The sequence below is a fragment of the Monodelphis domestica genome, chromosome 4 (genome assembly GCF_027887165.1).
Source record: "Monodelphis domestica isolate mMonDom1 chromosome 4, mMonDom1.pri, whole genome shotgun sequence".
NCBI lineage: Eukaryota > Metazoa > Chordata > Mammalia > Didelphimorphia > Didelphidae > Monodelphis > Monodelphis domestica.
Window position 1 is genome coordinate 250,641,530 of NC_077230.1, and position 17,789 is coordinate 250,659,318.

The 17,789-nt window shown below is 37.1% G+C and overlaps 1 protein-coding gene across 1 annotated transcript in view; it reads left to right on the top strand.

Annotated features, from left to right (window-relative positions):
* The window catches only part of LOC100032600 (caspase-13-like), a 35,405-nt gene extending 18,053 nt beyond the window's left edge, over nucleotides 1-17,352 (top strand). The window contains exons 5-9 of the mRNA XM_007494906.3: nucleotides 7,814-8,048; nucleotides 11,070-11,210; nucleotides 12,730-12,839; nucleotides 16,020-16,123; nucleotides 17,158-17,352. Of these exons, the coding sequence (XP_007494968.3) occupies nucleotides 7,814-8,048; nucleotides 11,070-11,210; nucleotides 12,730-12,839; nucleotides 16,020-16,118 (585 nt within the window). The 3' untranslated portion in view covers nucleotides 16,119-16,123; nucleotides 17,158-17,352. The remainder of the gene's footprint in view (nucleotides 1-7,813; nucleotides 8,049-11,069; nucleotides 11,211-12,729; nucleotides 12,840-16,019; nucleotides 16,124-17,157) is intronic.
* Nucleotides 17,353-17,789: the final 437 nt, after the last annotated feature.

Consider the following 17,789-nt stretch of genomic DNA (forward strand, 5'->3'; position numbering starts at 1 on the left):
TTAAGAATATGTACATGGATCTGAAATAAATATCTTTAGTGGCCTAGGAACTCACACTCTGATTGAAAAACTTTAAGTTACATAGATAGCTAGATTTGAAAACAAAACGAAACAGAAGAACATTTTCCATGTATAAGTATGCTTAGTATCCAATTTGATAATAATGAGGTTTCATGATGATAAAGATCACATATCAAAATATTAGCAACTTAATAACCAAGTGTCTAAAAGCAAATGATCACAGCAAAGCAGTATGAATGAATAAAATGAAATATTAAGTACAATTTGCAAGACACAAATTGCATTCTGGAATGGATTCCTAATATTGTGAATGGATTCCTCCTCTTTGGTTGTTATTAGGGAGGGTTAGTATGAAGTCGTGCACTTCACAGAGTGAGTTTGGACATCCAGAAGTTCAATTAATGGAATCAATATTATTTATTAATAATAAATAACTAATGGGCCAGGGAGGCCTTCCTAATGAAAGTTGCACTAGACTGAAGTTACAATGCAGTTTTTGTGGGGTGCAAGATCCAAAACAAACACTGTTCATTGTGAGACATAACCTTGATGAAGCAAGGAGCCTTATTGTCTAGAAGCCATACTGGTCAGTGGCAGGGGTACAAGGCATTCCTTGTATCTCATCCTAGCTGCTGGCACTATGGGAGTTATTTTCTCCTGGATTCTAACTATTCTGAGCTGACTGACCTTCACAGGAAAGCTCATTTCTGAATTTTACTTTCCCAGGGAAAAACAGATTTTTCTGGTCAATGACTTAGTTTACCTCACTTCAATCTCTCCTTTTCTTTTGTGTGTGTGAGTCAAACCGTTGACTCTCTGTTGGTGGGCACTGAAGGATAGTGAGATTGCAAGGCCAAAAGTTTGACTGCCTCTAGGTGCCAATGGACATAGGGCATGAAGCAATTTAAGAAGCAGGGGCCAATATCAGGCCTCTGGGGGATCAGCGGGAGATCCTGAGCACAGGGGAGAGGCTCAGAGCAGTAACTGAGCTGGCAATGCAGCCATCTGAGACCCAACAGTTTTGGCCTGTAAAACAAGATTTATCAGGGCGCTCTGGTTTCCCATATGTCATTCCCCAGACCTCATGAGCCACTTAGAAGTCTGTGAAGGAAGCCCCTGGACCCCCTTCTCTGCAGCGTGACCTCGGGATTTGTCTGGTTCCCCAGGGCAGGGGTCTCTCACCCCCAGGCTGTATAGTGAATGTTACCAGGCATGTTGCAAGGAGTGAGCCCTGCAGATAGACAAGCATATAAATAATCTTTAACCAACTTCAGTTCCTCACCTATGCTACCAACCAGCCCCCAGAAGAACCTGCAGAATGCCCCCAGCCCATTCGCAGGAGGCTTCTTTGTCCCAGCTCACTTTCCCCTCTACTAGTAATGGGTAGGTAAGGGAATATAGTGATAGCAAAAGAATTTTCCTGCCTATAGTCTGCCTGAAAAACTTCTACACTCTGGGGGTACAATGTCCCAAGCCGTCCCCCTCCTCCAATTATCTAAGGGAACAGGGACAATGGTTCCAGTCTTCTGTAGCTTCATCATAAGGGGAGCAGAATCCCAGGGAGTTGGGGGAGGAGGCTTTGCAGTGAGTGTGGCCAGGGATGGGTACCCTTGAACTCTCAGAATACTCTTAGAACAGAGCAAGAACTCCAGGGTGTAAACGTGAAAATGTGGGTTTCAAGACTGTGAATTGTCAAAACTGTAAAGGTTTTGGCTAAAATGTAAAGATAATTTTTAGTGTCTTGATTTAAATCAAAAATAAGTGGTCACCATGAGAAAATTCCCAAATATGAAAATACCCAAGTCATCTGGGCTTTATGGGGATTTTAATTAATATAAATGAAGGAATTAAGGGAAGGAGAGAGAGAGAGAGAGAAAAGAGAAAATAATAGAAAGGACCTAGGCCAAATGGCCTAGGCCTGAGTCTTAAGGGAGACTAGTCAATCTTTATCACTCTCCACAAGATCATCCCAAGCAAGCTCTGATCCTTCACTGAAATCCTCAACTCCTGAACTGAGTTCAGAGACCCTTCTTTGAACTCCTGACCTCCTCCAATTCAGCTTCCAAACTGAACTAAAAAACCAAACTGAACTGAATTCTCCTTTTAAAGAAATTTTCCCTTATGTCACCTCCCCTAAATTTTCACATCTATCAATCACAGTAGACACTTTTCCCCAGGACTGCCCATTCTTAGTTCTCACCACTATTTAGTTCTCACCTTCTCTGGTTAGACTAAAACTTCACACCTCTTTTGTTAAGCTTGCCTTTTGTAAGTTGCTTGACAGTTTTAGTGATTAATTTAACCTTTATAGGTACTTAGGACTCTTTTGTATTAGATCTAAAAACAGACCTAGCTTAAGGTTCTAGCTTTACTATAAGTATGAGTTAGGGACTGTTCATTGTTCAATCAGGAGTTTACAACTCTATCTTCCCCTAAGGCACTGTCTGAGCAGGTTGGAGTAATTTTAAAGTTTTCAATACATTCCTGATCAAGTACCTACATTGTAGAAAATGGGGAATAGCTTAATCAAATCTTCTGAAGTAGAGCCTGAGTAGTTTTAAGATTCACAAGGGTGACATAACCTTAAGGCAAAACCAGACCATACTCTAGAGCAAAACAGAACAGATAGTTCCAATATCTATCAAAATTTGTCCAGGATCTCAAATACCAGAACCAGAAGGAACCATTAGCTTCCTTGGATTTCTGATCCAATCCCTCATGGGAATTGGAAAATGCATACTCTCTAAGTCTGCCCTCAGAAACACCCCCAAAGGGAATAAGGGTTCAAGACTCCCACATAGGCTCCGGCTTAGCAAAAGCTGCCCTCATATGATTTGGGTTACAACCCCAGGCATTTAGCCATATGCTGCCAGCCTAGAGATCTCTCCCCCACTCAAGCACACACACACACACACACACACACACACACACACATCACACACACATCACACACACACACTTCTCTCTCTCTCTCTCTCTCTCTCTCTCTCTCTCTCTCTCTCTCTCACAGCAGCCCTCTCCAAGGTCCTTACCTCCCAATCCTGGGCCTTGACATCTCACTAGGGCCTCCATCTGAAGTAGTGCACTTCATAAAGTGAGTCTGGACATCCAGAAGTTCAATTAATGGAACCAATATTATTTATTAATAATACATACCTAACTGGCCAGGACAGCCTTCCTAGTGAAAGTTGCACCAGATTGAAGTCATAATCCAGTTTTAATAGGGTGCAAGATACAAAGCAAACAATGTTCATTATGAGACATAACTTTGATGGAGCAAGCAGCCTTATTGTCTAGAAGCTAAATTGGTCAGTGATGTGGTGTACAAGGCATTCCTGGTATCTTATCCTAGCTTCCAGAACTATGGGAATTATTTTCTTATGGATTCTAATTATTCTGAGCTGACTGACCTTCACAGGAAAACTCATTTCTGAATTCTACTTTCCCAGGGAAAAACAGATTTTTCTGGTCAATGACTTAGTTTACCTCACTTCAAGAATATTGTGTAATGTTTTTCAAAATTTTTCAAATGTTTTAAGATCATTCAGTTAGCAATTATTTATGAAATGCTATTAGAAACCTGGCATTGTGCAAAGCAGTAGAGACAGAAAGGCAAAAATGTTAGTCACTTTTCTCAGAGACCATGGTCTAATTGGGAGGGACAGTATGCACATAACCATGGACAAACAAACTATATATGGTATCAATTGGAAAAAATAAACAGAGGGAAGAAACTAGAATCAAGGTACATTGAGAAGAACTATTTTAGAATGTGGGATTTTATTTGAGACTTGAAGGAAGCTAGGGAAGTCAAGAAGTAGCAATGAGGAGAACATTTAGTACATAGGTAAACATCTATGAAAATGTCTAGTTTGGTGATTGAGTGCCTTGTTCAAATAACTTTGGGGTGGGTGAGCTGTTTTGGTTGAATGATGATGTCAGAAGCCAGATTTTAGAAAGTAAAAAAGAGGGCAATAGGAAAGGAAAAAGAGTCATCTAACATAGATGGTCTTCTTAAGGAATTTAGTTACAAAGTTCAGAAGAGATATGTAAGGGGGGGGGGGAAGGAGTTAAATTTAAAGGGTTGGACTTGATTATTTAAGGGTTTGGTCACCAGGAAAATTAATTACAAAGAGATTTTATTTACAATTTCATTACAAAATGTAGAAAGAGTGAAGCAAGAAATCAGAGAGAGGATAAGGTAAGATATCTAGCCTAAACACTAAGTAATTTACTCCCAGCATCCCCTGGGGCAGGGAGAGTTAGTTTCAGCTGGCCTCAACAAAGCAGAGGACCTGTGGAAGTCTCTTTCAAGAGTAGGTCTTTCCTGAGGCTGATCTCTTAAGAGAAAACTAGCAGTTAAGAGTCAGCCTTTCACTCACCGCATGTCAGTCTAGTAAGCAGATACATTATCAGCCTCACCAGGAAAACAAGGTCTCAGGTCCAGTCAGTACTCCAAAGAATAAAGAATTCCCAGAAGAGCTTTCTCAGGAACATTCACTCAAAAGCCCCAGTTCCAAGTTGAACTCCACTTTTAAGGACATTTTCTCTTGCATCACTTCTCCTAATTCCATGTCTACTAATTACAGCTAATGTTCTGCTCTAGGACTGCCCAGAAGCCAGTTGGTCGATTCTAATTCATTATCCACTATAGCACACATGGGTCACAGACCTCACACTTCATGATTAAGTGGGATATTTGCATTTTTGGTGATTAGATCTAAATGGGCAGATCTTCATACTTAACTTTTAAGTAGGATGTTTACACTTATGGGGATTAAAATCTAAAAATACACAGGGGTTACAATTTAATCTTCACAATCAGGGGAGAATTAAGTATTTTCATTGCTTCTCACTTTCTGCCTTCCACACCTAAAATCTATCCTTTGCCCACACTTTGATCTTCAGTTTCTTGATCCCTCAGTTCTCTCCATCACCTATTTGCAAGCTATATTTTCCTTTTCTGCATCATGACCTCTTAGTGAACCAGTTTAACTCTATACTATATTCTTTTTGAGTCAATTGCTACTTTATCCTTTCGTTAATTTTGACTTGTTGTCTGTTTTCTAAAACTTTCAATATCTCTTCCCTTTGCTTCTATAACTTACGAAATGTCTTGCTTAAAAAAGCTAGAAAAAAATCAAACCATGCTGTCTTAAGTTTACTATAAATTAATGTTTATATGACCTGAAATGGGCCCTTATTGCTACAAACTATCCTAGTACAGCTCTTTAATAAACTTACTCTCCCAATTCCCGCTGCATCTTTTCCATACCATTTTTATTCTTCTTTGAACCTCCCATGGCTAATCTTCTTCCAAATCTTTCAGCTGAGAATCTTGGCTAAAATTTTACTGAGAAAATTGAGACCATTTGTCAAAAACTCCCTTTTCTCCCTTCCTTCTCAACTCATATAACCCAGATGCATCCTGCTATTATCTATTCCTCCTTTGCCCCTCTCTTAAATAATTTGGTAGCCTTTATTTTCGGTGTTAATTCTTTTATATACACAAGCAATATCATTCTATCCCATTTTCTCTAGTATATTTGTTACTCTATCAAGTGTACTTATCTCATTGCTTTTTAATATTAATCTATTGTTCCATTATCTATCACTTATAAACATGCCATATCAATAATACTAATCATTTTGCATAATATGGAAATAGGTATCAAGTGATAGCATTAGTCCAACCCAGTGACATTTCTTGTTGGCTCTGAGAGTGGGGAGGGAATAGAGGAGGGAAAGAAAATGCATCATGTAAACATGTAACATATAGCTATATAAATAAATACTTTTTACGTTAAAAAAAGTCTAATCATTTTACTTGCTCCCTACTAATTCACTCACAATTCTATATTTCAAAAGATGGGTAGACTCAGAGATGACATAACCCATAAAGAGAAAGAGGAAATACTAATATTTTATGTCTTTCCTAAAACTTTATTAATTCCAAATTCAAAGTGAGTTTCAAATGTATTTCTACTGACATGTAGAAATACCAAATTGAATAAGTTTATTTACTTCTGGAAAAGGAAAGAGGAAAGATAAAGAAAAAATGATCTTCCTTTTACTGGTTTTCTCCTTTGCCATTATTTTATTCTACCTTTTGGCTAGACAGAATTATGGAAATAACATTGGATCTAGAATAATGAAGACCTGAATTTCAAACCAATTTCAGAAACATACTAGTTTTGTGACTTAGATCAAGTTACTCAATCTCTGTTTACCTCTATTCTCTCTATTATAAAATGGGGAAATGGAAAGTGCCTCCTACCCAGAGCTGTAAGGATGTAATGAAAGAATCTTTTTGAAGTGCTTTTTGTAACAGTTAAAAGAGTGGTTGCCTTAAACTGTGACCGTGAAAATATGGTTTCAAATAAAAAAAATAGTGGTTGCCATGGGAAAATTCCCAAATATTAAATATACCCAAGTCAGCTGGGTTTTATAGAGATTTTTAATTAATACAAATTAAGGAATTAATGAAAGGGAGAGAGAGAGGAAGAGGAAATAATGAGAAAAGGTCTAGACCAGCCTAGGCCAGCTTAGGTTTAAGCCTTAAGAGAGAGATCAGTCAGTCTTTAATCCACTCACCACAAGATTTGTCCCAAGCAAAATTCTGGTGTTCAGAGAGACCCACCAGTTCAGCTCATCAGCTCAACTAAGTTCAGCCACCGAACCCTCCAATTCAGCTTTCGCAAGCTGACTTTCAGAGCTTACTTTCCTTTTAAAGAGAATTTTCTCCTATGTCACCTCCCCTAAGTTCTCACATCTACCAATCACAGTAGATGTTTTCACAGGATTGACCATTCTTAATTCACACCTTATTTAGTTCTCAACTTCTCTGGGTAAACCAAAACCTCTGAGTAAGTTCACACCTCTTTGCCCCTTGCAAGTTTGCAAGTTACCTGTCCTTTTAGTGATCAATTCGACCTTCATAGATACTTAGCACCTTTCTGTATTAGATCCGAAAATAGACCTAGCTTAAGGCTTTTGCCTCACTATAAGTATGAGTTAAGTACTTTTCATTGTTCAGTAAGGAGTTTACAACTTTATCTTCCCCTAAAGTATGCTTAATTAAGTATGGGTGGAGTAATGTTAGAGTTCTCACATTCCTGACTAAATTCTTTCATTGTTTAAAATGGGGAATGGTCTTAACCAAATGTTCTAAGGTAGAGTCTGAGAATTTCTAAGATTCACAAGTCTGAGAAATTTTAAGATTCATGTTTTCAAACCTGAAAATTCTATATAACTGCTATTAATTCTCGTTTATTTTCATTATTATTTGTATCATCACCATTATTGGTTATACTTGTATAAATATATAATACCTTTCTATTAGAAGATTAGATCTTAGATTTCCAGTTAGAGAATAAGCTGGTCAGAAATTAGTCTTACAGAAGAGGAAATTAAAGTCAAGAACTGCATCATTTTCATCTTTATAGTCTCATTCCATGACATAGTGCCTTATACACAATAATTTTATGTATGCTGATACATATTCATGACATGTATATATGCATTTATTATATATACATATATATGTATATATATATATATATATACACGGGATGTATTTGTATATATACACATGAGTATATATGTATATGTGTATATGTGATTAATTTAATTTTTAAAGGAGGTGAAGAAATAAGTGAGACCAAGTAAAAAAGAAAAATCCATTTTATGTAAAAAGGCATGAGTTCTTTTAAGGGCCATGACTGTGTTAACTTATGTTAGTAGACTACTAGTCTTCAAGTTTCAAATGAGAGACCTTGTTAATTTCTTCTAGGAAATGGCATCAGAATTGAGGAAATTTGCTGCTCGTCAAGAACATGAATCATCTGATAGCACTTTTGTTGTGTTGATGTCTCATGGTATCCTGGATGCTATTTGTGGGAAAAATCATAAGAAGGAGGAACCTGATGTGCTTCCTTATGATACCATATTCAACATTCTAAACACCAAGAATTGCCCCAAACTGAAAGATAAACCCAAGGTTATCATAATCCAGGCTTGTCGTGGGGGTGAGCACTATGTTGGATTAACCTGATTGTATCTAGATATTTTTCTGATTTTCTTTTTTTTTAAATTCAGGACAATAGTTGACAAGGACAATTCCAAGGTTTAAATTCTTAGTGTAATTGCAATTTACCATATCAATTAACAGCATTAAATTACTATATATATATATATATATATATATATATATATATAATTATATCTATATAAATGTATGTATGTATACACACATATACACACACATCAATCATTAGAACATTTTCTTAAAGGAACAATCATTATGGGAGGACTCTAGGTAGGACATATTCTTTTCTATGGAATACTTGGCACAATAAAGTATTTTAAAGCTTGTTTGGAGGGACACAAGAAACCAAGACTTCTCAAGAATAAGAAAACATACATAAATGGAGTGGGGCGAGTAAAGGGTAAGGCTTGCTCCTTATGGGAGGCATTAAAGTTGAAAGTGGATTACACTTATGAATGATTTTGGTCACATGTGTATTCATCTAGATAAGCACTGGGGTCCTTTTCAATTCTGAAATTCTATATTTGTTAATCTATATCAAAAATTAACTTTCTTCCTAGATACTGAATAAATTCCAGTTGTGAAAGATTAATACTAAATTGATATGATTTGCCCTTTTGAATGATTCTTTAAGTGAGAGCAATGTAATAGAGGGTTAGTCTGGTGGTAAAAAGAAAGAGAGAAAGAACGGAGACCTCGCCTCTCAAAGCAGAGTTCAGAGGAGATAGCTGCTGTTTAACTTGGCCAAGGAAGAGGAGAGGGGGAATGAATAGTTACCCCCTTCAACATCCTCTCAGCTATGGCTATTCACCAAACTGCCTCTTTACTTCCCTCTACTACTAAAGTATAGAGTTTCCCTCCTCAGAGATAAGTTACTCTCCCCCCAAACTGGAACTGTTTCCCACTCACACTAGAAAACAACAAACTTTATTTTAATTGATCAATTTGGGAATAACACAGGGAAATGGCTACAGGAAGGGTTTGTGAAGGAAAGAGGAAAAATGTATCCCTATTCTATCTATCCCTTCCTCCCTCCTCAAATTGGGGTACCTAGGCCTTGGCAGCCTTGGGCCCCTGAGAGATTCAGGCTTGGATGGCCCTGGTCTCAGCCCCACAGGGCACCATTCAGACCCAGGGCACCAGGAGCTGTGAGGTGATCTCGTCAGCTGCTTGGTGTCTTCTCCAACTGCCCACTTCAGTTGGGAATCGGTGGGGGAGAAGCTTGTCCAATCACCAGGAGAATGATGTAAGTCTTTCTTCAGGAACAAAGTCTTGACCAGACCTTTTCTTAGGCTGTCTCAGGATTGAGAGAGCTAACTGCCTTTCTCTGACAGAAAACTCTTGATCTCCCAAGATTCTAGAACATCTCCTGGGGCCCCTCACCCACTATGACTGGGGCTCCAACAATTTCTCAGACTCTAACTCCAGTTCTAGGTTTTTAAACTTCTATCACAACAATATGATGCATTCAAAAAGATACTGATTTGTAGAGAGAGGGACTGAATCCAAATGTTGATTCTCCTGCTTAATCTGGGAGAACTACTTAATTTCTCTGATAACAACTTTTTTATTTGTGAAATGATAGCATTAAATTAGATGACTTCTAATGACCCTTTCAACTCCAGAGCTATAAATTTATCAGACAGCAGTGGAAGAAGGGTACTGGGTATAGCAGGTGAAAAGTGATAGAACTGAGGAAACAAAGGTTTAATCTTTTTAACATATCAAATTATTAAGTCATGAATGGTGCTTGCTCAATAAATTTGGCCTACATTTTCCCAGCTAACCCCTAAACCTTGAATATAGGTTGAGATAGACTTTTATATATTGAAAAAAATTAAGCAATTAAGACAAAGAGATGGCTAAATCCCCTCAAGTGTTGGTGAGTAATCAAAGAAACCTAGAAACAATAAAAGATTGATTAGTGAACAAATAGCATTCAGATAAAAGGTTGTAAAGGGGAAATTTAGGCCTCTGTGAGAAGGTTATAATATAGTAATGGTTACAAATGTGGCTATAAGATTTATATAATATTTAACAATGGCCGCCAAGGAATTTGCTTATGAAATTCCTAAAATGAAACACTCAAGTCAGAATGAGGTTTATGGAGGTTTAATCACACTGGGAGTAGGGAAAAGGTTAGGGAGAGAAGGAGAGAAGAGAAAAGGGAAAGAGGCTACTCAACCTCTGACCAAGGCAGGGGGAGTTTTAGGCCCAAAGGCCCAGGTGGAAAGAATCAGTCCTTAACTCACTTGACCGATCTGAAGGAAAGCTGTCTGCGGGCGTCCTCTCTCTCCAAGCTCCTAACACCAACTCCTCTAGCTCTCTCCACAGGAAGTCCCGCGAATCTCAGAGGCTGTTCCCTACCTCTCTTCCTGTGTCTCACAAATCCAATGGTTGGCTCTAGCTTGGCTTAGGACAGCCCAGGTGGGCAGTTAGTTATTTCTGATTTGTCATTGACTAGCGCATGCCCGTGTAGGTGGGTGTGCACAATTTTTGGGTGCTAGACCAAGATGGAGACTTTTTAAAATTCACAAGGTTTGAATTGCCTGAGATATACAATTCTGAAAAAAAAAATTCCTTGCATCAATTTTTGGATCTGATCAAATTTCTGGTATTACTTAGGTTCAGGGTCTCTAATTAGTAGTGGGGGATAGTACAGCTTCTTACTCATGTCGAGCCAGATTCAAACCCTGCAATATGTTCATTTCTAATACCTATAATGGAATCAACATTTCTTAAAAATCAGAAATTGAGCAAGACACATCGTAAATGAATAAAAATGGACCTGAGCTAGCTCCAAAATTGAGTCACAAAGTAGAGTCACTATACTTCACCCAATTTCTTCTATTAACCACTTGCTGTTTTAATTCCTCTAAATCCCTTGATTTCCTCATGAGTCTTATGTTTTAGGCAATAGTGATAAAAAGTAAAACAAAAATATTTGTAGTACTGTTGAAAAGGTGGAGATGGTATTAACAAAAATTTTACTTTTATTCAGTGAAAAGTGGGAAAGTGTTGATGAGGGACTCCCCTGAAATCTCTGAAGACAGCGAAATTAATCCAGAATTGTTAGAGGAGGATGCAATCTTTGAGACACATGTAGAAAAAGATTTCATTTCTTTCTTCTCTTCAACTCCAAGTAAGTTGCTAAACCTAGCGGGTCCTTGTAAATCAGATCCAACCTACTTGGGGCAGAATAAGAAACCTTAAGATCTTTAGAGAATGAAATCTACTAATGAAAATGAAAATGAAAATCTACTAATTTCTAAAGTCCTTTTCTGCTGATCATGTTTCCCCTGCCATATCACTCATATCTGAATTATCAGATGCCTTTTCTTGCCCTCTTTTCAAGGGACATGCAAGCCATTCAATAAACAACATTAAAGGAAATTATATATATTATATATATACACACATATATATATATATATGATTGCAGTTTAGTTATTTGTGAAATGATAGGGTTAAGTTAAATGGCTTCTAATGTCCCTTTCAACTTAAGAGCCATGAATTTATCAGACATTAGTGGAAGAAAACTACTGGGTGTGGAAGCTAAAAGACAAAGTCTTTCCCTTCATGTGTGTGTATGTATATATACATGTATCTGTACATAGACGCATGCATCTATTTGTGTACACATATGCCTCTATATGTATCATATCCACAATACATGTGCTTGCACACCAATGTTTACACAATGTATGCATGCGCATTTATATTGCTACCCACAGAGTTTACAAACTAGTTGTGAAATGGATAATCTTTTTTAAAAATTATATTCTAACACCCAGCAAGCAAAAATAATGTCACTTGCAAATTGAGAGTATTTGCTAACCACACAAGGGCAGAGAAAATATAGGCTGAAGGAAGGGCCAAGTCCAGTAAAATTAATCAAAAAGGGCTTTCTAAATTGTGTGTTAGTTTTATACAAGATAATGGGAATAAATTAATAAAAAGTGAATAAGTATTTCATAGAGTTGGGGAATATGCCATGGACAAAGGTAGACACAGTAGATATAAAAATACTTTTACTGGGTGGCTACTGAAAGCAATACTTTTGCTCCCAGCCAACAGAAGGCAAGGGACACACTATGAGCTGCTAGTCTTTGATGCTTGCACTGGGATCAGAAAAGCTAGAGCATGATTCAGGTTTCTTGTGATCTTATTCCATATCCTAAATTTCATGATATCCTTAAATTTATGTCCTGTTCTCTCATCTTGACCTGGCTTCCTTAACAAGGGGTCATTTTTTTGTGGGTCATTGGGCTAATTCAAGAATACTGCTTAGTGTTCTTCCACACAAGCCAAATGGAAGAAGGGGAAAGAAAAATAAAGGGGGGGGGAGCATTTACATGACATATGTCATTGTGCTGAGTGCTTTTACAAACACTATCTTATTTAATTTTCATGACAACCTTCTGAGTTAGTGTTATTATACTCTTTTTATTGTTGAAAAGATATAGATGTCAGAGATGAATAGTCTTGCCCACTGAACTACAAACTCTACTGTAACTCTGAGGGTGGATTTGAACTCAAGTTTACCTGACTTCAGACTCAGCTCTGTCTACCATCACAAACTACTTCTAAGAAGTCTCTAAGTTGTAGTTTTTCCTAGGTGAGATGCATGGCCCTGAAAGTCAAATTTCTTTTCTTTTTAGATAATGTTTCTTGGAGAGATCATGAAAATGGCTCCATCTTCATTATAAAAGTCATCGATTATATTCAAAAGTATTCTTGGTGTTGCCACCTAGTAGACATCTTCCAAAAGGTAAAACTTCTTTCATTGACTTTTTTCATTCAATTCCTTATTTCTTCAAAAGTGTTTACTTACCACCTATTTGTATACTTTATTTGGTTGTGTTAGGCAAAAAAAAAAAAAAAGAATATAAAACATAGCCTCATGGAGTTTAATTCACAAATAAGAATATTAGGGGACTGAACATGTATTTGCAAACCTGGAAGAAAACAATATGCAACAGACTATAAACCAGAGCAAGATCATTTGGTGCAGGTTATCAGGTGTATATTACAGGAAAGATAAATATCACTTTGTGATACGACTAGTGAGGGAAAACTTCAATGAAGAGCAGACTTTACTTGAACCATGAAAGGATAGTGGGTTTTAGATCAGTTAAGTGAGGGGAATAGGGCATCCAACGAAAAGGAATAGCAATTCAATGGGACATATTTAACATTTATGCTAATTGGAATATTTTCTTTCCTTCAACTAACTCAAGAATCATCTTGTCCATGAATGCATGGGTAATTGTTAGGAGTTATATAAATTGGGGAGTAGAGAGAGAATAATATAGCAGTGATGGGGAAGGATAGAGACCTTAAGAAAATTTATTTCAAGGAAATGACAACATGATAAGGTGATCATACTGAATTACAAGTCTAATTAGAAATCTTGATAACAATTAATGGATCTGCTTATCTCTTACATACTTATTTTGACCTTTTGAGCTGCTTTCCCTATATGGGCGGGGAAATTTCTAAACTGATCAGCCAGGGCTTGCCTGGGCTTTATCACATAAGTCATCCAATAATCATTTACCCAGCTCACTCTATTCTACATATGAAGATTCTAAATGTCACTACTGCCAGGGCTATATATATATATATGTGTGTGTGTGTGTGTGTGTGTGTGTGTGTGTGTGTGTGTGTGTGTGTGTGTGTGTTTGCCTCCTCTTTCAATTTCTAATTTAATCCTTTAATTTTTTCAATAAGGATTCCAAATCTTTAAGAGTTTAGTTGCTTAAACACAGCTGATTAGTGACAGCTTAAAATAAGTGATGCCATGGTTTCTTACATGCAGAATCAATGATAACTTACTGGTACTATCTCGGTAGACAAAGGCTTAAAAAAATGCTTGGAGCTTTCATTCCACTGAAGTGATAAGCTTTGTACACAGAGAAGTAAGAAGAACTATATATTAAGAAAGAGAAAGTAATTTCAAAACTGAGAAGAAACTAACTACAGTATCAATGAAAGGTGTCTTTGAGGAAGTAACACAAAAGCTGTGCTTTGAAAAAACAGATAAACCAACAGAGAAGTAAAAAGGCAACACAACCTAGGACAGTGATGGCAAACCTTTTAGATACTGCATGCCGTACCCTCTCCACTCTCCACCCAGAGACTGAGTAAGGCCCTCCACCCCCCAACCCTGGCTTCTTTACCCCAGACAGGGGAGGGAAGAAGCACTCCCATTGGGCTGCTGGGCAGAGAGGTCGGTGAAATGAAGAATATCTTCAGAAGTACATGGAGAGGGGGAGGGGAGTGGCATGAGTGCTCTGCTTCCCTCCATCTCTGCCACCTGTAAGCCACCCACCTTACCTCAGAGGGAGGAAGTGCTCTCTTTGGGTTTCTGGAAAGAGGAGCTGGTGAAGTGAAAAAATGTCTTCAGGTATGGTGGAGAGGGTGAAGGGAGCAGCTTGGCTGAGTCCTTCTGCCTTTCTAGTAATGAACTTCATTGGGCAATGGCACATGTGCCCACAGAGAAGACTCTGCTTTCTTTGGTGTGAGTATGTGTGCCATAGATTTGCCACTACAGACCTAGGGAATAAGAACAAAGACATGGAAATGGAAGAAAAAATGGCAACTGTGTGAAACACACATGTACTAGAAACACAGACATCTTAAAGGCAGAGATATATGTAGGGCTTCATTATCTTTGTGATAGATTATATGTTTGTTGTTTATAATCAACTTCAGCTACATTGGGAGGAGCTTATTACTGGATTAGCTTCAGGGTGTTAAAATGTTCATTTTGCTATAAAATCATCTTCTGTATCCTAACTGTTAAAACAAACTAATTTTCTAGATATATAGATTTAAAAGTACTTTAGTATAAGAAGGAAATAGAAAATTGGTGTCAGTCCCCTATTCCTGAGATGGACTTCAGTGAATCCATAACTTACTTCTAAGCACAGATGAAGAATTATCTCCTTTATGAATTCTTGCTTGTTCCCCTCATTTTATAGAACTCCATTTCTTTGGAAATTTATTTGTTTATAAGTCCCAAACTCAACAAGAAGTCTTTTTCATTTGCTACCACACACCCCTAATGAGTCAAATGTGAACTCCTCAAGGATAGGAACTTCTTCATTTTAGCCTCTATATTATAAGAGCCTATGAAAAAAATATCACTCATATAGTAGATTATGAATAAGTATTTTTTGAATGAAAATGTGTAAGAAAGGAAAACTTAGGTATCTTAAGTAGTAGCGACTAAGACTAAATGTATTTGATAATTGATGAAGTGAAGTTTGGGTGGAATATCCTTTTTTTGTGATGGAAAGTAAAAAAGATCAAGGATTCAAGTTATGGAGATATGGGTTCAATTCTAGAAGTGAGGAAAATAAGGAGCTTATGTACTGAGAAGGATTATGACTTCAACTAATTCTGAAAAATAAGTTTTTGAGGTTGGGATTTTTAGGGACAGGTTCTAGTGTTGCTTGCCTATCATCAACTGAGAATATCAGAATCTTAATGGTCAGAACCTCAGAAGGAGGATAGGAAGAAAAAGAAAGCTTGTGAAATGGTCTCTTTGGGGCAAAGTTCAAAGGCCTTAACAGTCAGGATCCTGGGAATGAATCAGAGTATCTAGGAATTGGCTTCTCTGGGGTCAGACTTTTGTAAAGAGTAAGAGTCATGTGTTTGAGGGCAGTATTTCAGTGATTCAGATGGTTGGTTAGGTTTAAGGGTTGGAATATCAGGAAAGGACTGTAGGAACTGTAGGCATACATGGAGTATATTCCATGATAAAGTAATTGACCTAGGAAAATGATGCTTAGGTGGGAGGAAGGATATCATGTGCTCTAAGGATCTATATTCTTATGTAAATATCTATAAGTTCAGCTGTTCTATCTTCTTTTATGTTATAGTTTGTTTTTTTTCTATTTCTTTTCACAAGATGACTACCTTGAGACCTTCTTTTTGCTTTTAGGTTCAGAGAGCATTTGATACTGCGAATGTTAAGCTCCAGATGCCCACCATTGAAAGAATGACCATGACAAAAAATTTCTACCTCTTTCCAGGCAATTAAACCTAGTAAGTAACTATAGGAATGGAATTCTTACATAATATGAAACAGGAGAGAGGGAGGAAGTGTTTCTGTATATGTGTTGGGGTTTGGGGGTGGCAAGACTACCCTGTTTAAGCATCTGAGATGAGAAAAACTCAGAAAAAAAATGACTATAGCATTGCAACTATTATAATTTGTCTGCACCCTAGGTGGTCTGTGACATATTGAATTTTTGTGAGTCTGGGGAAGGGTATGGTGTTGTGCTCAGGGGAAAAATGGGATGCCAGGAGGAGCCACCATGGTTCTTCTTCTTGAAGAATGGGGTGGATATACAGAGAATGGCTAATGAAAGCACTCAGTCTTCTGATGTTCAACGACTTAATCTCCACACAAAATAATCAACTAACTCACTAAATTCACCTTCTACATTCTGCCTATTACTACTAACAATAGCTAAAGCAGTACAGATATACTTTTGCCGGTGGGAAAGTCAAGCCTCTCCTAGCATACTCAGATAGTCACACAAAATAGATACCAGAAATTGTTATTCTCTTAGAATTAAAATTTTAGGAACCCAGGGCTTTCCATAAGCAACGGACAGATAATACACCTGGAGTACTGGCTTTGGTGATCTCAATATGTCTCAAGGCTTGTCTCTATTCTGGATCTATATTTCCTGTCTGACCTTGTTCAAGAATGCTTACTGGGAAGGGAACAAGGCAACAAGGACTTAATCCTTTGTGTCCTTTACAGTATGGCATTAACAAATAATCAAGGAAATTGCATAGTTAATAATTAATGTGAAAATAGCAAGTTTATATCTGATGTCTACCATTGTGGACAATCCTTCTGGTAGAAGACAAGTAGGTTCCATGTTGGACTTGACATACATTTGCAGAAGTTCAGTTATAATTACTCCCTCTTTCCTTGGTACCATCAGACTTGGAGAAGACTAGAGAATCATTGTTTTATTGGGGTGTCTGCTACTTCAGAATCTGATCTTGGTTCACTTATCATCTCTATTGCCATCTAAACTCATATTTCTTCTTTTTTTTTTTAGGAAAATCCAAGTAACTGGAACCTTAGTTATTTCAGAAGAACATTTTCTTATGCAATTGAGAAAAGGGAAGGAAAGCATTTATTGGGAATATGTATATGTGTTTGCATATGTATGTGTGAATATAAATATATAGTATCTGATAAATGCCACATATCCAAGGTATATACAAATAAAAGAAATATATAAGAACAAAAATCATTCCCCTATGGATAAATGGTTAAGTGATATGGGCAAGTTGTTCTTCAAAAAAGAATTTAAACTATCCAAAGACACAAGAAAAAAATTATTCAAATAACCAATATAATAAATGCAAAACAAAAAATATTGAAATTTTCCATCACATCTACAAAATCAATAAAATTTTCAAAAGATATGAAGATACTAGTTGTAGAAAGATGGAAATACTAATGCATTATTGGTTGAGATGTGAATTAGACCAGCATTGCTGGATAATAGTTTTGGATTATTCAAATTAAGTGACTAAAATGGCTATACCCTTTCATCTAGAATAGATCCTCCAGTGCAAGGAATACATACCAAAGAAATTAATGGGAAATAAAGGGGTCCACATATGTCAATATATTTATAGCAACTTTTTTTGTCAGCAAAAATTTGACAAGACAGATGTCCAA